The sequence below is a fragment of the Lissotriton vulgaris genome, chromosome 1_1 (assembly GCF_964263255.1).
Source record: "Lissotriton vulgaris chromosome 1_1, aLisVul1.2, whole genome shotgun sequence".
Taxonomy (NCBI): Eukaryota; Metazoa; Chordata; class Amphibia; order Caudata; family Salamandridae; genus Lissotriton; species Lissotriton vulgaris.
In genome coordinates, this window is record NC_141685.1 from 370,774,297 (window position 1) to 370,797,148 (window position 22,852).

At 45.1% G+C, this 22,852-nt stretch overlaps 1 protein-coding gene across 2 annotated transcripts in view; it reads right to left on the reverse strand.

The window, feature by feature from the left end:
• EPS15 (epidermal growth factor receptor pathway substrate 15) overlaps positions 1-22,852 on the reverse strand; it is a 916,228-nt gene that overhangs the window by 690,209 nt on the left and 203,167 nt on the right. For both annotated transcript variants that reach the window (XM_086952422.1, XM_086952423.1), the window contains exon 2: positions 18,952-18,993. In XM_086952422.1, the coding sequence (XP_086808548.1) occupies positions 18,952-18,993 (42 nt within the window). The remainder of the gene's footprint in view (positions 1-18,951; positions 18,994-22,852) is intronic.

The following is a 22,852-nucleotide window of genomic DNA, read 5'->3' on the forward strand; positions in this document are numbered from 1 at the left end:
CGTGATGCGATATTGCAGGCGGCCCTTGCTGGGCCCCCGTTAAAATTTGAAAATGCAACGCTATCCTTGTATCCGGACTTCACTCAAATGGTGCAGAAGCAGCCGCAGGGATTCCTTGCAGTTAAGAGGAGACCACGGGACAAAGGCATGAAATATGCCATGATGTTTCCAGCCCGGCTATGAGTGGAACACAATGGAAGGGCTGTGTTCTTTGACAATCCTGAAGTAGCAGCGGACTGGTTGGACAACACATGTGCTGCTTAAACTGAGGGCCAGAACAATGATGTGTCGGAGGAGCAGTAATTGTCTAGAAACTATGTTGTGAGAGGTGGGGTGGTGAAACGATAATTTGCCTTATTGTAAGTCAGTCAGAATTGTACAGGGGAGCTAATCCGAAAAGATATGATGTGCAGAGTTCGGGGGGAGAGCTTGGCTTGAGGTCCTCCTACATTTACTACCTTTTAGTTAGCTGTAGTGTAGTTTTGGGGTGACAGGCACACTGCTAGTTGGGGATGCGCGCAAGCTGCAGGCAGGGGTGCAGAGTGGGGGCGGAGAAATGCGATGTTGGGGGTGTTTTGAAAATTCATATTCATGTAAAATGATTGCATTTTTATGGTCAGCGTTTTCGTTTGAAGTTTTTTTTTTTGTGTTTCACAAGCATCGGGGGACATAGACAAGAGTTACCACCAAAATGACTTCTGGTAAACAGGGTTTGGGGATTACCGCACTCATCTGGAATGTTAATGGACTGGGTGATAAGATAAAGCGAGGAATGGTCAACCAACTGATTAGTAGACATGCACCAGATGTTGTACTGTTGCAAGAGACGCATATCGTTCGGAAGCGTTGCATAGGGGAGGATATAAAATGGTAGCGCACGCCGGATTCACCTCAGGTTCCAGAGGGGTGGGGATATTAATGAGAAATTCCTCCCCAATGACTATCCAAGCTACTTGGACAGATAGCCGTGGCAGATATGTTGGGATCTCTGGGTTGTGGGAGGAAAGAATGGGGACTCTATTGTCTGTGTATGTCCTGCCAGCCCTCCAGTCTGACACCTTCCCAGATCTGGCTAGAATTTTTCTGTCCTTGCCCCTCGGAACTTTGCTTGTTGGGGGTGACTTTAATGCAGTTATGAACGGTGAAGAGGATAGATTCCTTCCCGAGTTTTGCCGCTTTCCTGCAGATGGTTTATTGACTTCGTTGAAACTGGTTTGATTGATGGATGGAGGCTGCGAAACCCGCTTGATGTACACTACACTCACTCCTCGGCCGCTAATGGTTCCCTCTCTAGAATAGATTATGTCCTGGTGCCAGTATCACAGTCAGACGGAGTCAGGGAGGTACGGCACCTAGATAGAGGAATCTCTGATCACTCGCCAGTCTGGATTCGCATAGAGATGGGACGCAGGGATGTAGGTAGGGTGGTCCCCATTAACGCATGGCACTTAAAAGACCCGGCCATTAAGAAGGAGATCGGCAAGGCCACAGATTGCTACTTTCAATCTAATGTGGGGACAGTAGAGTCGAAGAGTACCCTTTGGGAGGCATATAAAGCTGTGATCCGAGGGGAGGCGTTATCACTGAACCACGGGAAGAAGAAAAAAAGTCTAGCAGAAGTGGACAGAGTAGAGGCGGAGTTGGCAGTACTGGAGGGGGAGGAGTCGACGACCGGGGTAGCGGAGGGGGGCCACGGACTGAAACTCCTCCGAGATGAGTAGAAGGGCCTGGCGAGGGAGAGGGCAGAGGCGCAGTGCGCAGACACCCATAGTAGGATCTACGAACATGGCGATAAGGCTGGGAAGTTGATCGCATGGCTTGAAAGAGGGGAGAGGCCGACAAGACTGGTGCCTGGTGCCTTTAGACCTGCTGACCTGTGACTGTGCCTGGTGCCGGTGGACTGTGGAAGCGCTGCACTGTTCGTTGGAAGCGCTCTGAAAGGCGCTACTCTTCGCCGGACCCGCTCGGCGGGTCCCGCTTCACAGCTGGTCACTGCTATCACCTTTTCCTGGGCTGTAGGCAAATCAGGGCTGCGAGCGTAAGCACTGCTGGACTCCAACTCCCAAGAGTCTCAGCAGCCTCAATCACCTATCCCACCTGGTGACGCTCTCCCTGGAGGCCACGCCCCTATCACCTTGTAACATATATAGAGTGTAGCAGACCGCTGCGCGGTAGCGCGCGGGTAGCGCCCGGGAGAAGCCCGGGACAAGGGCGGGCCCTCTGAGGCCCTCAGAGGCACGAGAAGGCTAGGCTAGGCCCTGTCCCTAACAGTTACCCCCTTATTAGCCCCATAAACTATTTCGGCTATTTAGGATCCGTACTTTTCTTTTGTGCACCTTAGATTCAAACCACTCATTTTCTTCACTAATGTTAGATACCTATATTGATCATCTGAGACTTATAATCAGGTAAACTAATTCCACTTACATCTCCCCAGCCCCCTTTCTGATATTACTGGAGTGGGATGATGACAAAGAAATTGAGGTCTGGGAGAATATTGGTAGGAAGATCAAATTCTAAAACCAGATCGAACCCCCTCCGAAACAAGCTTGGTCAGGCCTCTAATCTGAAGAGTACTTGTCAGATTTTTAACTTGTGGGAAAAGGGCAAGACTAAAGCTGCAATGGAGGATAACAAATCAGTGGTCCTTATAGAATCTGGTGTTACTCCCACGGACACATTGTCCAACACACCAAGAGAATTGCTTGAAAACAGAAAGGAAATTGCGGTTACCAGCATAACAGAATCTAAAGTGGTTCCTCTGACTGTCGAGAGTGTTTTCTCTCCTCCCGTATTCTCCACAGCGAAAAATAACACTGAATTAGAACCAGAAGTAATTATAAAAACTAATGATGGTATAGAAGAGGATAATATGCACATGGGGGAAAATCCGCCAGTTATCTCCAACCATACTTTAAACACTTCTTTGACAAAAGTTTCCTTTAACAATGGTTTGTCTCCATTGTTGTTGGATAATGACCTGTGTCAAAGGTAAATAGAAAACGACCCGGTCAAAGCAGAGATAGATCTAAAAACTCCGCTAACATCGACCCACGCTGGCTTGAAGTTGTACAGTAGTACCCCTTCCAAATCTTCGCATTCAAATTTTTCCATTAGTCCTAATCTAAATTTGACTGGGATGGAGGCACTACAATGTCAGGGAAAAGACAATCCTATCTCTGACTCCCTACATTCATTAGAACATTTATTGTCATCCATCCTACAACTTTTGGAAAAATTTGTGGGGGGATCCGATTGGTTCTTGGACACAGTGACCAAGATTCTAAAGGTCCTATTGGCCACTCAGAAAGAGAAGGATATAGTCCAAGTGCAGTCCTCTTCTCCTCCAGCACTAAATGGGGAAGATATAAAAGATCAGCAGTCCAAAAGCAATAAAACTGTGATTGAAGTAATTGAAGAAGGAAATCTAAGTGTCAACGTTATAGAAGCACATGCCTCTGAAAATCCCCCCCCAAAACTAGGGACCGACCTTTTTCCAATCTTTAAGAAGCAATTGGGTGAGGGAGATATAGAAGTGGGGGAGGCTTCAGAAGAAAACGGCAACAAAGGGAAGTTACGGGATTTAAAGAAGAAGGGAAAAAACAAAAGAAAATTGCTGAGACGGATAGAAAACAAGCATTTACAATGCAACGGTCTCGCCTTTGCAAAAGTTAGCGCTTTTGGCATTGTAAATGACAAATGTTTTATTTATGTGTTGGTTTTGGAAACAGATAAATAAATGGCATTGTCATGAGCAGTAGAGAGTGAGTAGTAGAGAGTGAGTAGTAGAGAGTGAGTAGTAGAGAGAGTAGTAGTGAGTAGTAGAGAGAGTAGTAGTGAGTAGTAGAGAGTGAGTAGAGAGTAGTAAGTGAGTAGTAGAGTGTGTAGTAGAGAGCAGTGAGTGTGTAGTAGAGAGCAGTGAGTGTGTAGTAGAGAGTAGTGAGTGTGTAGTAGAGAGTGTGTAGTAGAGAGTGTGTAGTAGAGAGTGTGTAGTAGAGAGTGTGTAGTAGAGAGTGTGTAGTAGAGAGTGTGTAGTAGAGAGTGAGCAGTAGAGACTAGTGAGTGTGTAGTAGAGTGGTGAGTGTGTAGTAGAGTGGTGAGTGTGTAGTAGAGTGTGTAGTAGAGTGTGTAGTAGGGAGTGTAGTAGAGTGTGTAGTAGAGAGTGTGTACTAGAGAGTAGTGAGTGTGTAGTAGAGAGTGTGTAATACAGAATGTGAAGTAGAGAGATTGAAGTAGAGAGATTGAAGTAGAGAGATTGAAGTAGAGAGATTGAAGTAGAGAGATTGAAGTAGAGAGATTGAATTAGAGAGATTGAATTAGAGAGATTGAGGTAGAGAGATTGAGGTAGAGAGATTGAAGTAGAGAGTGTGGAGTAGAGAGTGTGGAGTAGAGAGTGGAGAGTCTGTAGTAGAGTGTAGTAGAAAGTAGTGAGTGTGTAGTAGAGTAGTAGAGAATGTGTAGTAGAGTAGTAGAGAGTAGTAGAGGGTGTGTAGTAGAGTGCGTAGTAGAGCGTGTGTGTAGCAGAGTGTGTAGCAGAGTGTGTAGTAGAGTGTAGTAGAGTGTGTAGTGTAGAGTGTGTAGTGTAGAGTGTGTAGTGTAGAGTGTGTAGTGTAGAGTGTGTAATGTAGAGTGTGTAATGTAGAGTGTGTAATGTAGAGTGTGTAGTAGAGTGTGTAGTAGAGTGTAGTAGAGTGTAGTAGAGTGTGTAGTGTAGAGTGTGTAGTGTAGAGTGTGTAGTGTAGAGTGTGTAGTGTAGAGTGTGTAGTGTAGAGTGTGTAATGTAGAGTGTGTAATGTAGAGTGTGTAATGTAGAGTGTGTAGTAGAGTGTGTAGTAGAGAGTGTAGTAAGTAGTGACTGTAGTAGATAGTGTGTAGTAGAGAGTGTCTAGTATAGAGTGTGTCGAAGAGAGTAGTGGCTGTAGTAGTGAGTGTGTAGTGAGTGTGTAGTAGAGAGTAGTGACTGTAGTAGAGAGTGTGTAGTAGTGTGTAGTAGAGATTAGAGACTGTAGTAGAGTGTGTAGTACAGTGTGTAGTAGAGAGTAGCGACTGTAGTAGAGAGTGTGTAGTAGAGTGTGTAGTAGAGAGTGTGTAGTAGAGAGTAGAGTGCGTAGCAGAGAGTAGTGACTGTAGTAGAGAGTGTGTAGTAGAGTGTAGTAGAGAGTAGAGTGCGTAGCAGAGAGTAGTGACTGTAGTAGAGAGTGTGTAGCAGAATGTGTAGTAGAGAGTAGTGACTGTAGTAGGGAGTGTGTAGTAGAGAGTAGTGACTGTAGTAGAGAGTGTGTAGTAGAGTGTGTAGTAGAGAGTGTGCAGTGATTTGAGTTTTACATCAAATTAAAAACGGGAACGGAACAAACTCATCCTATACATTATTGTGGTAGGTGCCCACGCATATAGGGTTAAATGATGCGTTAGATGCCACAGGTCCCACCAACACGCTTCCTTTATGATAGGAGAATGCCCAACATCGCGGAGATTTGCTCTCTGCTCTTCCCTGATATTTGTATTTTCAAATGTATAATGTTATCCTGCTAAACGAAGACGATGCTCAAACTATAAAAGAAGAGGGTTTCACAGATATGTTAGTCCTTCCGGGCAAACGAAATGACCCAAAGAAAGATCAAGTGACAGTTTAGAGCTCCAAGTGAGTCTTAATAAAATCAGTGTCTGGAACGCATAGCATCAAAAAACGAGCGGGGCATCAAACTGCAGTGTCATTCAATCAAAGCTTCAAGGCTTCTGAGCGCTAGCCGAGAATTATTTTTTGTGAAGCACTAATCACTGTGGAAGGTGCACCTGCTATCCCAGATGTGAGAAGTCAGTCTGATATGAAAATAAGCAGTATTTGGAATGAATGTATTTGGCAGGGGGAAGGTGGGGCGGCGCAAGACCGTACTGACGAGTGAACAGGAGCCATTTTGTACCGAGTGATTCTGCCTGTGTGCATGTAGACAAACCAGGCAGCAGCATGAGCATGTGATTCGGTAAAATAACAAGCATTTACAATGCAATGGTTTTGCCTTTGTTAAAGTTAGAGCTATTGGCATTGCTCTTGACACTCTGAAGCTCCACTCTGAAGCTCCACTCTGAAGCTCCACTCTCCACTCTGAAGCTCCACTCTGAAGCTCCACTCTGAAGCTCCACTCTGAAGCTGCACTCTGAAGCTGCACTCTGAAGCTGCACTCTGAAGCTGCACTCTGAAGCTGCACTCTGAAGCTGCACTCTGAAGCTGCACTCTGAAGCTGCACTCTGAAGCTGCACTCTGAAGCTGCACTCTGAAGCTGCACTCTGAAGCTGCACTCTGAAGCTGCACTCTGAAGCTGCACTCTGAAGCTGCACTCTGAAGCTGCACTCTGAAGCTGCACTCTGAAGCTCCACTCTGAAGCTCCACTCTGAAGCTCCACTCTGAAGCTCCACTCTGAAGCTCCACTCTGAAGCTCCACTCTGAAGCTCCACTCTGAAGCTCCACTCTGAAGCTCCACTCTGAAGCTCCACTCTGAAGCTCCACTCTGAAGCTCCACTCTGAAGCTCCACTCTGAAGCTCCACTCTGAAGCTCCACTCTGAAGCTCCACTCTGAAGCTCCACTCTGAAGCTCCACTCTGAAGCTCCACTCTGAAGCTCCACTCTGAAGCTCCACTCTGAAGCTCCACTCTGAAGCTCCACTCTGAAGCTCCACTCTGAAGCTCCACTCTGAAGCTCCACTCTGAAGCTCCACTCTGAAGCTCCACTCTGAAGCTCCACTCTGAAGCTCCACTCTGAAGCTCCACTCTGAAGCTCCACTCTGAAGCTCCACTCTGAAGCTCCACTCTGAAGCTCCACTCTGAAGCTCCACTCTGAAGCTCCACACTGAAGCTCCACTCTGAAGCTCCACTCTGAAGCTCCACTCTGAAGCTCCACTCTGAAGCTCCACTCTGAAGCTCCACTCTGAAGCTCCACTCTGAAGCTCCACTCTGAAGCTCCACTCTGAAGCTCCACTCTGAAGCTCCACTCTGAAGCTCCACTCTGAACGGTCAGACTCCAAAAATCGGCCCTAATCACAATAGTATTATTTCACCTGCGTGAATATAAGTCTTTGAAATTCTGGCCAGTGGTAATACACACAAGTAATATAAAATTGTTGTTCCAAAGAGCATTAAATGGAAATAAAACAAGTACCAGACCCATTGACGCCTGCACCTTAAAAGTGAAACTGACTGAAGCAAGCGCCAGGGCCACGTTGAAAAAAAAAGCCACACACATTAGATGCAGTCAAGGCGCGCTCACGAGGTCAGAAGGCACTCCACATGAACAACTACCAGACACATTGACGCCTGCACTTTCAAAGTGAAATGAAACAAAGTGAAACTGACTAAAGGAAGCGCACGGCCCATTAGATGCAGTCAAGGCGCGCTCACGAGGTCAAATCTCCAAAGGAGAAGCTCGTGACAGCCTGACTACAGCAGAAAAAGCTCGTAACAGTCTGATGTCCACAATATTCCCAGAAAAGTGGCAACATAAGTTGTCTCGCATAGACAGCAAAAGCTTCGCTTTCGTCTAGGCGAGACCTAAAAATAGGCGGAGGAAAATTCTCTTTAGAAAACACCTTAATTCATCCTCAAATAATGGGGTTCCCTACATTCAGGCGGTAGCTGAAAAGGAGAATAATACTGAACCCAAGAATAACATGGGAAATTTCGCACCCCTATCTGTGATCATGCCCGCAATATCCCTAAGTCCCGCTCCAACCCTCTTATTAAAAGTAGACCCAAATATAACCTCCCAACAAGCTTTCGTTGCTAGGGACATAACAGGGTCCAACACTCCCACATTTTTGGGTCAAGATCATAAACCCTCGAGTAAAGCGGGCGCAACACTCAATCCCTTGGCGCCATCTTTCTCAGGAATAGTAGCAAAAGGAATTACACCAGCTGAGTCTAAAGAAAAAGGTATAGATACTCTATGGGTGGAATTCTGTCCCCTGTTCGATACCGAATGTATTTTGAACAGATCCCTCTTACTCAAATACTTTCAAGAATCGGCCAACTTGAAATTGATACAATCGGCTGACTTAGATAGAGTACAAATATTACAATCAGAAGTGGGGATGACAACTAGGGTGAGGTTCTACTCTAAGTTAGTAGCCAACCTTATTCTCCAACGTTCAGAAGATTTACAGAGCAGAGGGATAGACGTCATTCCGGTTTTGGGTCATTCAGGTCAAAATAAGGTTTCTTCCAAACCCTCCCAGAAACCCCCATTCTCCCTGTTGCATGCAGCCACAGGGCGTATAAATAAACCTGGGGAACTAACAGAGCTAAAAATATGTAAGTCTAAGGACTCCCGTATGGTGTCCTATCTTGCCCCTCCTCCGCTATCTTACCAACCAATCTCAGGAATCGAAAGTGCCCAATGGAATTGGCTCCCCCGTGTCTTGGCAGAAAAAACCTCAAACAATCACTTAAATAATCAGGATCTTTAGCACAAAACTTTCCATAATCTCTTGGAATGCAGCGGGCATAAAAAATAGTCCAGAGAAACTGGCTTTTCTTTTATCTCTGGAGCAAAACATAATAGGTCTCCAAGAGACATGGTGCCCTGATAAAATCCAACTAGGGAAGGACTACTATGTCTTAGAAGGCAGGGCTATCTTGAACAAAAAAGGTCATGCGAGTGGGGGGATAGCCTGCCTTTTATCAAATAAAATAAATTGGAACTATGAACATTATCTGGACCCCAGTAATCTGTTCCAAGCAGTAACTATACTTGGGCTAGATAATTCTAAAACTACCAACCGTCTGGTCCTGATTAATGCTTATATTCCTCCAGAAACAGGCTTTAATACAATACTTAAAAAGGTTTTCTTGCATGTCCAGGCTATCAGGGAGAAAGATCCGATGTCAGACATAATTCTAGTTGGGGATCTAAATAGTAAGATTTCCAATCTAAGTTTAAACTTATTCAGTGATAAATCGAGAGAGGAAACACTCTGTATTCCCCGGGCAATATTCCCTGAAAGCATAAAAACAAATAAATGGGGTAAAATAATTCTAAAGGAGTTGGTAGAAATAGACGGGCTCATAGTTAATGGGAGACTCCCATCAGATTCCCCGGCTAATTTCACACACAAATCATATAGAGGGAAATCGATTTTAGACTACGTAATAACGGGGTTTCACTCATTTGTGCTGCTGAAGGATCTTAAGGTAATTAATACCCCACTAAGTGATCATAAAATTCTCTCCGTTTGGTTAAATATAAAGCCCCCAAGTTGTGATCAATGGTCACTGAACAATGACCAAACAAATTTCCATTCCAAAACAGGAAGGTGTTTTTGGAACGCGAAGGCGCATCGAAACTTGGAGGTAATGCTAGACGCAATAATCTCCGATCTTCCGTCCTGGAATGGTTTTGAAATAGAAAACTTCTGTGTTTTTATGAATTCAGTGGTAGCAGAGACAAAAACACTCAATAAGAAAAAAACTATTAGGATTTCCCCCAGCCCTTTGAGATCTCTAAATGTAGAAATAAACAAACTAGTTAGGGCACAATATCTGAATAGATTACCGGATACAGCACAAAAAATAACTAAGTTAAAAAGGAAAAGGAGAAGGTTATTGACTAGATTACGCAAAGAAAAGGAGGATTCTATATGGGTAAAACTAAGAGAAGCAGCTATCCACGGGGAAATGAGGCAATTTTGGTCCCTCAGAGGTGAAGGGTGCGGAATGAGAACAAGTCCTGCCCCCATTGCCATTGAGGAACAAATATGGAGGGAGTTTGTCATCAACCTCTACGCTAGTAACAACGAAGCGAATCCTCAAACATGGCAAATAGATGCGAGGGTACCATTAGAACCATTCACAGAAAAGGACATAGATTTGGCAATTAGTGAAATGCGTTTTTCCGGGGCAATGGGCCCGGATGAGGTGCCCATCAATGTATTGAAACAGAACAGGGCTAAATGGTGCAAGCTTCTCTGTCCAGTTTTTAACATTTGTCTATCAAGAGGTAAGGTGTTACCCTCTTGGAAGGGAAGCATCCTGGTACCGTTGTTTAAAAAAGGTGACCGTCTATCCCCGCAGAATTATCGCCAGATTGCATTACTAGATGCAGTCGGCAAAGTCTTCACAAGGTGTCTGCTCAAGCGGATAAATATCTGGGTGGAGCACTCGGCTGTTCTTCCACTTGAGCAGACAGGCTTTAGGAAAAACCACGGTACCCTGGATAACCTGGCAGCCCTCCAGGTGATAACAGATAAATATATCGGAGCCAGAAAGGGGAGAGTCTATGTGGCATTCATAGATTTCTCCACGGCTTTCGATAAGGTCGACCGACAGCTACTGTGGAGAAAGCTACACGATCTTGGCATGCCGCATGGTCTTTTAGGATTGGTTCAAGACCTACACGACAACACATGGTGTAGAGTATTATTGGGGGGGAAAAATCCTATCCCAGCTCATACCATCTGCAAATGGCCTCAAACAGGGTTGCCTCCTTGCCCCCCTGTTATTTTCCCTATATGTAAGTGACCTTCCCCGTATAATATCTGCAGGTGACGGTATTGCCCCTCGCTTAGGAGACTCATACATCTCTTGCCTAATGTATGCGGATGACATATTGATATTAGACCTCACCCCAAAGGGACTTAACAATCGTCTCCAATTATTACATGCATTTTCCGAAGAGCATTACCTGAAAATAAACATCTCTAAAAGTAAGGTAATGTGTATGGAGGGGAGGAAAAAACTAAGATTAGAAAACATCAGCTGGGAATTGGGAGGAAAGAAATTAGAAAGAGTAGTATCCTACGTATTCTTGGGCAAGGTTGTGAACAGCAATCTAAGCAATAAATCACATATTGAAAATAGCACCCACAAGGCAAAAACACAGGGAAATGGCTTAAGAGCACTATATAAGTCAACTGGTAAAAGGCACTTTGATTACCTATTGGAGGCATTCCGGGCAAAAATCCCCCCAACTTTGCTTTATGGTATAGAGTTTATTGAATTAGCTGAATGGGGCTTCTTAGATACAGTTGAGGGATCCCTCTTGAGAAGCTTAATATCAGCTAACAATAGTTGTAGCACTGCAGCTCTTCGTCTGGAACTCGGGCTAAGAAGCAGCTGGGCACAGGCTCTGGCAGGAGTCATTCGCTGGGTAATATGTCTGATCAAGGGAAAGCCGGCATCATTAAGATCCCTAATTAAAAAAGAGTTGATGGGCCCATTAAAAGAGTACTCTTTGCTTATAAGGAATTATAGGAAGGCCCTCAAACTCTTGAATCTGGAGGAAGTTTCCCTCCTAGCCCTTTCTACTCAACAACTAAAGCTCACATTAATGCATGCCACCTGGAAGTTGAGCTATGAAAGGGATCGTACCCTGACCTTACAAAAAAGGGGGACAAACCAAGCTGTTGATTCCTGTATGGTAAAACAATTACAACCCTAAGTCACTTGGAATATGCCCCATGGCTTGCGCCGCTTCTGGCTACTCCTTAGGCATGATATACTTCCATTGAATAAGCTGCTAGCTAAATGGTACGGCACTACCAATATATGTAACTTTTGTAACAGCTCAGTCCAAGACTCCCTACATGTCTTGATAGTTTGCCCAGCTCTAATGACGCAGCGTCGGCAGTGGGTAAAGCCCGTATGTATCCAATTTGGTATTTTAAATGCTAAATCTTTGATTAATGCAATCATCTGTCCCCCGAATGAAATTTTCTGTAACAGAATTTTTAACTTTTTTAAATGTTTCTAAGAATTGTATTAGACGAATGGCATATCACTGTTAAATAGGTTGATAACATGTGGTGTTATTTTATTATGTTTAATTTGTATTATTGTAATATGTGGATCTCCACGGAGTTCCAAAATCATATTCAAATAAAATTGAAAAAATTGACTGGTGCCGGAGTTACACACGGCGGAAGTAGGCAAAATCACAGAACCGCAAGAAATTGTGGAGGAATTCTCGTCCCATTACAGTCGGGTATACACAGCTGCGAACACACACAGACTGAGAATGCAGATATATTGTGCAATATTCAGATGCCGTCACTGTCAGAGGAAGACCTAAAATTATTAGATTCTCCCCTTACTAACGATGAGGTCGCGCAGACGATCAGAGGGGTGAAGTCTGGGAAAGCCACCAGCCCAAACGGGATTCCCGTAGAATTGTACAAACTGAATGCCAACAAGTTGGCACCTTTTCTGCGTGATATGTATCTCGAAAGCAGGGAGGAAGGCCAGCTTCCTTATGACCAACGAATCACCAACATAGTGGTCATTTACAAAGAGGGTAAGCCTCGGGGGGAGTGCTCCTCCTACCGATCGTTCTCTTTGCCTAATGCAGAGCCCAAATTCCTGGCAAAACTGATGGCCCCCAGACTGGTTAAGGTCATTACGACCCTGATACACCCGGACCAATCTGGTTTCATGCCCCGCCGGAATACAGCATTAAACGTACAGACCTACACAGAATTTTGGCTAGTGCTTCCTATATCCACGTGCCAGCTGTTCTCTTGTTGCTAGACGCCGCTATGTCCTTTGATAGAGTAGAGTGGATGTACCAGTTTGCTGCTCTGAGTAAAATGGGCTTTGGGCTGGGATTTGTCGGGTGGGTCCGCCTCTTATACAAAAGCCCCCTTGCTAGAGTTGTGGTGAACAATCATAGATCTGCTGATTTCCATTGGGACGTGGTACGAGGCAGGGATGCCCACTCTCCCCATTACTGTTCACATTGGCACTTGAGCCGCTGGCGGCGTGGGTGCGATGGGACCGGACGATTAGACGATTGAGATAGTCGCGTGACTGGGAGGACAAGATATCGTTATATGCCAATGACATTCTGTTCTATCGGACTACTCCCCGGGCATTATTGATTGCTTTTTTAGACATCCTTGCTATATTTGGGAGGTATTCAGGCTTTGCCATTAATTGGACGAAGTCGGTTCTCTTTGTCCTCAGCGGACACCCACCCGCTGTCTCGAACTCCTGTCCCCTTCGGATGGAGTCTACGGGCTTCAGATATCTGGGGATATTCATAACTATGGACCCGAAGCTGAGATAGGACAATTTGGGGCCCCTAATTGCTCGGCTTCGCCAGGATGTGGACAAGTGGAAGGAGTTGCCGCTCTCCTTGCTGGGATGTGCCACGCTGTTCAAAATGATGGCACTTCCCCGGTTATTGTATGCACTTCAAAACAGTATGGACCCGGTGCCTCCTTCGTATTTCAAAGATATAGAGTCACTCCAGAGGCGGCTCTATTGGGAGGGAAGGCCACGTATCGCATTTTTTAAACTCACATTACCCTGGTACGATGGGGGAATTGGTTTGCCTGATCTCCGAAAATATTACTGGGCCTCCAAACTTAAGTCAATTAATCATGCGATTTATGGATCTCCCCTTGAGATGCAATGGACCGGGCCAGATGCCCGGACATGATCATACGAGAGCCCTCTACTCCAAATCGGGTAGAATACCTCTCATAGGACCAACTGCGCATGCGGTCCTGGTGTGGCACACAGCTAATAGACATCTTAAGTGGGATGGGAAGATCACACTGGCCACTCCCCTGTGGAGCTCAGAAGTTCTGGGCAACTTGTGGAAATCAAGGGGCTTTTACCGGTGGGATCTTATCGGGATTTCGCGGGTCAAAGATGTGTGGGGGAAGGATGGGATCCTTTCATTTGAGAAAATGCAGCTCAGTTATCAGTTAAGCGAGAGCGAGAGATTTAGGTGTCTCCAATTGAGACACGCTTTATTGACCAACATCCCCCGGGCTACTACGCCTCCCGAGGCTTCCCCGCTGGAGGATCGAATACAGGACGGACACCTCCCTACTAAAACTATATCTCTGATTTACAGAAAACGTATTAATCATATGGAGGATCCGTTGGCTGTGCTTAGAGAACAATGGTGCGCAGATAGTTTGGTCATTGATGATGAGGATTGTAGAGAGGCTGGGTCTTCCCCCAAGATAGTGGCTATTCCTAGGAGGTTGCGACTTGTGCAGTTGAAAATCCTACACAGATCCTACGTGACAGGGCCTAGATTGGTACGAATGGGTTTGGCTGAAGATGGGAGGTGTCGGAGAGGATGTGGAGAGACAGGAACATTCATGCATATACTATGACACTGTCCGGAAATTCAGCAATATTGGGTCAAGATCCATGAGATGTTGCGGGAGGTGTTGGGTGTGGAAGTGCACATTGAGACTAGACGCTGTCTTTTGAATGTCTGGGAGGCCTCAGACCTCACAACACACGGGAAACAATGGGTGACACTGGCATGTATGATTGCTAAACGGAACATTGCGCAATTATGGGGTGCTACTCAGGCGCCTCAATTGGGGAAATGGTTGGAAGACCTTGACTGGAATATGATCAGAGAGAGGTCTGTGTGCGTGGCTAGGGGTCGTCCTAAGATGTGGGGGAAGATCTGGGGTGCATGGAATAGCTATAGAGGAGATATTTGTGCCCCTCCTACTGTGCAAACCGAAGCTGTAGTGTTGGAATCCCCGTGATCACTTTGGAAATCCGCAATGCGTAATGTGTTGGTTGGTAATGTAGAAGTTATTTTTGTGATTAAGTGTACAGTCACCTGATGCTTGTCTTTTTACTTTTGTTTAACAATAAAAATATATTTTTTTTAAAGTGTGGAAAAGTAGGAAATTTGGGAGTTGTTTGTCAAAGGCCAGCCAAGAAAGTGTCCAGCTTCCAAGAGAATTGCGCAGAGGATGACAATTCTGAAGAAAATGTGTACGAGAAAACATTGTGTTGGTGATAAACTGGTTCCGATGATGATATTCAGAAAGTCTGTATGGTTGCTGATGGTAATGTGACAACTGAAGTGGATATAGAACTATGTGTGCCACCTATGTGCGCAATCAATATTGATGGCAGGGCATTTAAGGTCATGACTGATTCTGGATCTCCATGCACCATTATTTCAGATTCTTTCTTTCACAAGAATTGGCATGATACAATTTGGAACAGACTAATATTAAGAGGTATGGATTTGGTGGAAGAGAGGTCAATACGATAGAGTACTTTGCGTCAGAGATCAGCTTCAAACATACAGCTATTATTGGTAAGGTATATGTTGCAAGTCTTGCGTTGGAGACATCAAGGGATGTTTGATATCACCCTTCATCCCAATTTTGAAATACAAGTATGTTTGTCTGAAGACATAACAAGGGTTTAAAGTGTTTTGAGTGGGGTAAACTATTTGGAAGGTATATTCAACAAACCATTTGTTTCGCAAGGAACTGGGTAAGGTGAAGGGTTTTTCTCTCCATATTCAGCTGAAAAGGGGAGCAGTACCTACCAGTCACAATTCAATTCAAATAACTGTATTCGATTCCATAAAGGAGTCATAAAAGTATACACTAATATAAAATACATAAATTGTCATAAAACCACAATACATATTTGCATATTTAAAATTGACAATACATTAGAAATAACCTTAATCATATATATGGAAAGGACATAAAGTGCAAAGTTGATTTATCAACAGGGCAACAGAAGAAACATTTATGGATAGTTTACTTTGGGTAGAAGTCGTGTAAATTCTAGGCCGTCTCCTTTTTGGGGTGGGTAGGATCGTAGAAGGGGGACAATGTTCCTATTTCTAAATTTTACTAGGACCAGATCCCCACTAATATCTTTAGTTAGAGACCCTAGCCAGCCTACCCTTCTAACACTCATGATACCTCCGTCATGATCATGTGAGAGTGGTCTGTTTTTGGAAAGCCAGAATATGACCTTATTTAAAAGTTCCTGACGGCTTTCAAATTTCCCACGGCAGGGTGCCGGTATTCCTGATAAAACAAGAACAAATGGGGCGGCTTCAGGGGGCAAGTGTATAGATGCTACGCTACTTGGATCCTCTCTGGCAGCAATATGCCTATTAAACCCAGGTTTAGGAGCGGCTTTGGGTATAGCAGGTTTTTTAAGAAGCTGTGGAGAAGTTTGGGAGCATTTACTTAGATTAGTAGGCAAGGGAACTTTTGTGGTAGTGGATAAGTCAGAGCCATTGGGTATTGCCTTCTTAAGGGTGGATGGAGAATTAATTGTAGTATTTCTCTCTTTTGTTATGGCGATAGCCGGAAGGGGTCTTCCCCCGTTAGATGGGTCATTATTAGGTGGTTTGAGATTGGCTAAAATAATTCTCTCAATGCCCGTTATTCTATCACCCAGGGCGTTGATTTTTCCTACCAGTGGTGATACGATAGAATTAAATAATAACTCTGAGACAGTAAAAGTGCTTGGTCTACATAAGTCCCGCTCTCCGGCGTAATTAAGGGGGGGGGGTTGGTGACTGGCGATATAGGACCATCGCACGATTTTGGTGTGTTTAGATGATTCCCACTTTCAATATTCTCGTCATGCTTCCTTTTGTCATTAGGGCCCTGAAACAAGGCAACGCCTTGGGTATTGTCTATTAAAGATGGTAGGAGTAAATCACATGGTTTCCTAATTGGGGAAGAAATGCTAATGCCTTTTGCATGGAATGGGGATGCCACCGGGGCATACTTAGTGCCGCATAAAGAATTCATTTCCTCCCAAAAAGATACATTCTGTGAGCTAACAGGGTTCAATGAGGGAGATTGCCTGGTGTCTATCAATTGTCGTGACTCGTTCACATCTTCACGAAGAGTGGGCAGTGATCGATTGGTCACAGTAAAGTTCAGGGTCCCCTGGCCTGGGTCAAGTATTTGAGAAGATTTCTTATTGCTCCCCTTACGTGACATAGTGCAACCTGGTAATGTAATAACGATAGGATCGCTTTCAGGAAAACAGATACACTGACCAGGAAGTAATATGGGTATAGTTCAAACGATGTACTTCCTCTGGTTGCGGTGCCAAAGGGGGGGTGGCCCGTCCCGTCCTCCTCGGTCTTATTAGGGCCTTAGAGGGCCCGCCCTTTGCCCGGGCTATGTCCCGCGCGCATCCCGCGTCACGGGATTAGAGGCGAGGTTTAAACCTTACAGGCAGCAGCTGGGGAGCAGAGAGCCTGCTGGTCCTCACAGTCCCTCGGAGTCTGGTGCAATCAAAGCCTTTTCCCCTCAGCACACCCCTCGCAGCCCTCACAGAGTCTCTTACGCTAGCAAAGCGCTGGAAAAGCGCTGGAATCCCCCGTCGTCCTTCCCTGGAAACAGCACACCGTGAGTGGCGCCCGCGGAGCGGGGGCCGCGATAAGTATTAATAATCACCAGGCGGGGGGCGGGAACGCCGAGGGAAGAAGCAGCAGCTGGGGAGCAGAGAGCCTGCTGGTCCTCGCAGTCCCTCGGCGTCTGGTGCAATCAAAGTCCTTTTCCCCTCAGCACACCCCTCGCAGCCCTCACAGAGTCTCTTGCGCTAGCAAAGCGATGGAAAAGCGCTGGAAAAGCGCTGGAATCCCCCGTCGTCCTTCCCTGGAAACAGCACACCGTGAGTGGCACCCTACCAGTCACAAATTGAGGCATGTTCCACTATCAGTTCGAGGTTAACTATCTAAAATGTTGTGTGAGGAAGGGGTCATTGAACCGGTCAAAATGGCAGAATAAGTTTCTCCGATTGTTTTTTTTTTTTTTATTTATTTATTTTTTTTTTAAACGAGGAGTTCAGGATGTGTGTGGGCCCGAGGTCGGTTAACAAGCAAATTATGGTGAACTACCATCCTTTGCCTACAGTACATTAGCTATTTGCAAAATTGGATGGGGCAAGATATTTTTGCATGATTGACCTGAAGCCAGCCTATCACCAGGTTGAGCTAACACCCGAGTCGAAACATACTTCAACATTAATTTCTCCTGATGGAGCATTGAGATACATCAGAATGCCAAATCAACTCGTATCCACCAAATGGGTATTCCAGAAATTGAGGTTTTGTCTTTTCAGGGATATTGATGGGGTGGTTACTATCCTGGGAGATATTTGTGTTGTCTAAAATCGCAGATCAACATTTCAACATATTGAACAAAGTGTTGACTATTTTAGAGGAAAAGGGAATTACTATTATAAGCGCACATTTTTCACTCAAGAAGTAGAGTATTCAGGGCACAAGATTGCAAAAACTGGCATTTATCCCAAGAAGGATTTGTTGGAGTCAATTCGGAATATGCAGACTCCTCATAGTAAAGAACTCAAATAATTTTTAGGTTTCTGCAAATATTATTCTATGTTCTTAAAGAAGTTTGCGGATTGTGTGATTCCTGTAAGATCTTTACTTAAACTAAGATCTAATTTGTGTGGTCTGAAGAGCATACTTTGACATCTTGCAGTTCCTAATCCCAGTTCTTGTTTCAGAAGTCGCCCCCACCCCCTTCAAACGCATCCCCCAGTCCTATCTCAGTTTCTCCTGTTTTCCCAGATCTCTCTGAAGAACCTTGGCTGCTACTGGTGCCATCTGTCCTGCGTCTGTCTGAACAATGGAAGCCTGACCTGCCGCTGCTCGTGCTTAATCTGTTGTCTGACTTCGAAGCTGGTTAAAACCATTTCACTCCACCAAAGATGAAACAATTATTAATGCCGATTATTCCGTGTAGTCTCAGAGAGCGATACTGTATTTAGACCACAACACCAATGACATTTTCAATACATATGCATGATATTATGTTAGAAAACTACTGTTTCTCTAGTTAGATTACTTACATTAATTTATCAAGAACCACAGTGTGTGTATTTTGAGGCAAGACAAACATAGCAATTTTCCCTTGTATAAATTTAACATATTTCAGAAAGAGGATTTTAAACTAATAACGGTTTCAGCCGCAAACATGTATGAAACCTGTATATTCCATTCCTGGGACTAGATTTGATACAATTCATCTAAATACTGCTGTTCTTGAGTTGGGCAACTTTCAGACACAATCTCTCAGTTTGGAACATTCAAAAGTACCAACCTTACCCAGCCCTGTAAAAGCCTTGAGAAAATATCGCATATACAAAGCACAGTGAATGGAAAAAATAAATATATAAAAATACCTGTCGAAAGTACTTTTCATACAAAGGGTTCGCACTTGACAGCTGAAAAAAAGAAGGAACTGGTTACAATTTTATTTCCTCCGATAGATATAAAAGATAACACATGCATTCACAAGAAGCATAGCATATATATGATGTGGCTCTTTCCACATATGTGGCATTCAGGTAGCCGCATTAACTTCATTACACTCCAGAAATCGCAGGTCAACTGGCAATGTCTTCAGGAAACCGGTTCTTCTCGTGAAATTGCAAATAATATACAAATTATTATTTTTTTATAAGATGAAAGTAACTACTATACTAGTTTCTATTCCAGTAATGTAATGAAGGTTTTCAGAGGGGGTGCTCCGCTGCCAGGCTTCGGACTACATATTCGAGCCTTCACACAACTCCTAAGGTAACATTTGGGGCAGACAATACAAGAAAGCAACACGCGCTAGAAAGCTGTCAGGCGAACATGGCCAGAGCCCAGCAATATAGGCATTGACAAAGGCAAAAGGTCTGGTCATGTATTAGTGAATTGATCATATTGTGATGGAGAGATTATCCTTGGCTAGTGCTGTCTGAAAGCTAAACAAGCTAACCCCCATACGTTGAAGAGCTGCATATGGCTCCTGCTTAACAACCCAACTACATCATGGAATAAATACCTGATATTCTGCCTTAAATCCCTCGAAGCAGGGGATATATGGTCCTCTTCCTTGTCCAACGAAACGACATCGAAGCTTGTAACCAAGCAAGCTAAAATCCTATCAGATCAATCAGACACGCAATAGGTTCTTAAGCTTCATGGCACTTGGGCTGCCAAACTATATGCCCCGAAAAGTCTCCCATCTTATCTCGCATCAGCATTGAAGACGTATATCAAACACCAATTGATGAGATTTAGATTTGGCTTAATTCCGTTGAAGGCATATAAGTTTGGGCAAGGATATAAGAAAGAAGCCTCTTCTCAGTGCCGTTTTTGTAACCAGGGAGAGGAAAGCTTAACCCACATTTTGTGCATCTGCCATTGCCTTCGGGCACAAAGAATATTCTGGCTGAGACCAATTTGGCTTCTTTTAGGCATTAGGACATGTCAAGAAGCGCTCGAGGCATGTATGAGGGGGGACTCGCCACAGTTGGCGACTCGCTTTGTAAAATTCATCACAGAAATTAACTGCTTGTCTCTACCATCTGATCAAACTTGAACTTTTACCCCCCTAAGTGACATTCCCTTGGCTTCTCTGCTTTCCCTTCCCTTTACCCATCAATTCTATTGTCTCCTTCAACAGATCTGAATACACTTTTCTATTTTAATGATCATCTTTGTATGTGCAGATTGCAATGATTTTAATTAATTGTGCAATAAAATTTTTACTTACTTACTTACTTGGCTAGTGTGGACTTGGGAGGGTGAAGGATATGGGAGGATAAGGTTAGGAGGCAATTAAAGAATGACGATTCACATATCAATGAGTTGTTCTACCGGTTGGGGCTCTTTTCATAAACGAAGAGGGCGCCCCGGGGATTTTGTTGCTATAGAGAAATACATAAATAGGTCACATTGGGAACAGGTATAAGGATTGTTCAGGCACAGAATATACAGGCAATCACTGAGGCTTGGTGAACAGGGGTTTGGGAACAGTCACAGGAAAAAAATATTCGATTTTTACACAGCAAACTTCCTTTGAAAAAGGGCTTTTATAAATACTAACTTTGCATCCGCCGCCAATGTTTTTAATAACGGATTCTGAGGAGTTCTTAGAAAGGCACAGCACCGGCGGACGCTATCTTGCTGACAGTCTGACTAGTAACAAAGAGTATTCCTTTTATTTTGGGTGGGAAGCAATATTTTTATAAACAGGACTGGTTTGCAATTTGTGGTCTTGAAGTTTTCTTCATAAACACTAGTACATAGCACGGATTGCGATTAAAACCAGGTTAAACTATATGAACTTTGTGTTTTCTTTTCAATGATGCTTATCTTCGAAGACTAGGACGCCAAGCTTGTGTTGACTATCCACAGATGAGTGGGCGAATTCCAATATTGTAGTTTAACTACACTGTAGAATCTTCATCTTAGTAATTGTAATTAAAAAAAATTAAATAGCATTTTTACAGCGCTTCATCCCATACTATTAACCACCATAAAATAAATTACCGCATGAGTAGCATGCTACACTACGATGTAGTCCTTATTTGAAAGGTGCAGTACTTGCAAAGACACCTACTTATGTGGAAGCAATGCTGTGACGTGGACAAGTGCCCAGGGTGGTGCTCTCACCCCATCTTGGCTGAGGAGCGATAGAGTACACAATGTTTACATTAGTTGGATATGAATCACAGGACAGGTCCTCTGCAGTGGCCACCTAGCCAACAACTCAAGTTCCAGATGCAGCATTCAAGACTTCAACTCTGAAAATCTGGTAAGCTCTAAAGAGGTGAAAGAGGACATAGAAGTGAGTCTGGATTAGGGTGACCAGGCGTCCCAGATTTGCCCGGACGTTCCCTGTTTTTCACCGGCTGTCCGGGCAAATTTCAGGAAAGGTAGATCCTGTCCCGGTTTTTAGAGAGGGGCGACTGAAAACTGTGGGAGGTGCTTTTTATTAGGTTTCACCTGGTGTCCGCTGCGCAACAGCGTTCGCGCAGGTGAAATCTTTTGAGAAGCAGTATGTGGCTTTGTCCCGCCTCTCTCTTCCATTGGCTAGCTCCATAAATGGAGGCTAGCCATTGGAAGAGAGATATGTCCGTCATTGTCCGAGGCGATTCGTGGGTGTTACCTACATTTTTTCCCTCTCCGCCCCTATTAAAAACGTCAAGCGGCGGTGGGCGTTTACTTTTTTTTTTTGCAGCCGTTTATTTTGTCATTTGCCCCGACCGCCGCCGGAAGAAGTCGTTCTCTGGGGAGTTTTTGTTCTTATTCCGTTCCTTCATTCTGGTTCTTAAAGCCCCTTTCCCCCTTTCTTGCCCTCCACTCTTCTAGTTTGCATTTCCCCTCATTCCCTCGGTTCCTTCTCATCTCCCCGCTTCCTTTCCCCACCCCTCCTCACTCTCCTCTCTCTCCTCTCTCTCTTTCCTTCTCTTCTCTCCCCGCTGTTCTCTTCCCTCTCCCCCTCCCCCTCCCGTCCTCTCGCCTGCCCCCCCCCCCCTTCCCTCGCCACAGTGATTATGAGCCGGAGGATTCGGCTGTTCGCTCTGAGCCCAGTAGCCCCTGCTTGCTCCTCTGCCTGCACAGGGGAGAGGGGCTGAGGGAAGCGACTGAGGACAGGCGGGAACCAGGGCTGCCGTGTCTGCAGAGGAGCCACGGACGCAACAGGTACAGCCCCTCACAGGGCCGGGAACTAGCCCCCCACATCGCCCCTGCCAGGGGGCTCACAGCAGGAAACACTAGGAGAGGGCGAGGAGCGGGCGCCCTGAGGACCAGAGATGCACCGTCCCTAATGTAGGCACTTTAAAGGGATCTAGATCCTTAGTGGGGGCGGGAGCCCTCCATGTGCTCATGCGTTACTTCGGGAGTTCCCTGCTCTGTCCTGCGGGTGTAGGGTTTTTTTTTCCTGGTTGGGGGGTGGGGGAGGGGAGCGTGTTGTTTTTTCCTTGCTCTTGGTGGAAGAGGTGCGGACTCTCCTCTACTGTTTCCAGGTGGGGTCTGCTCCCCGCTCTCTGCCTTGGGCTCTGCTGATCTTTGAGGGGGGGGGGGGCTGTTCCCTCTCTCGGTGGTGTGCTGGTCGGGGGGGGGGGGGGGTGTCTTCGGTGTCCCCAGAGCCGGGCTCTATGCTGGCTCCAAAGTTCCCCTGATCCGGGTCTGCTGCTGGGAGTCTCTGGGCGCCGGAACATGTGCATTCTTAAAGGGACAGGAGCCGACAGAGCCACATGCACAATGCACTGGAGAAACGCTGGGCATCCAGGCACCAATCACTCA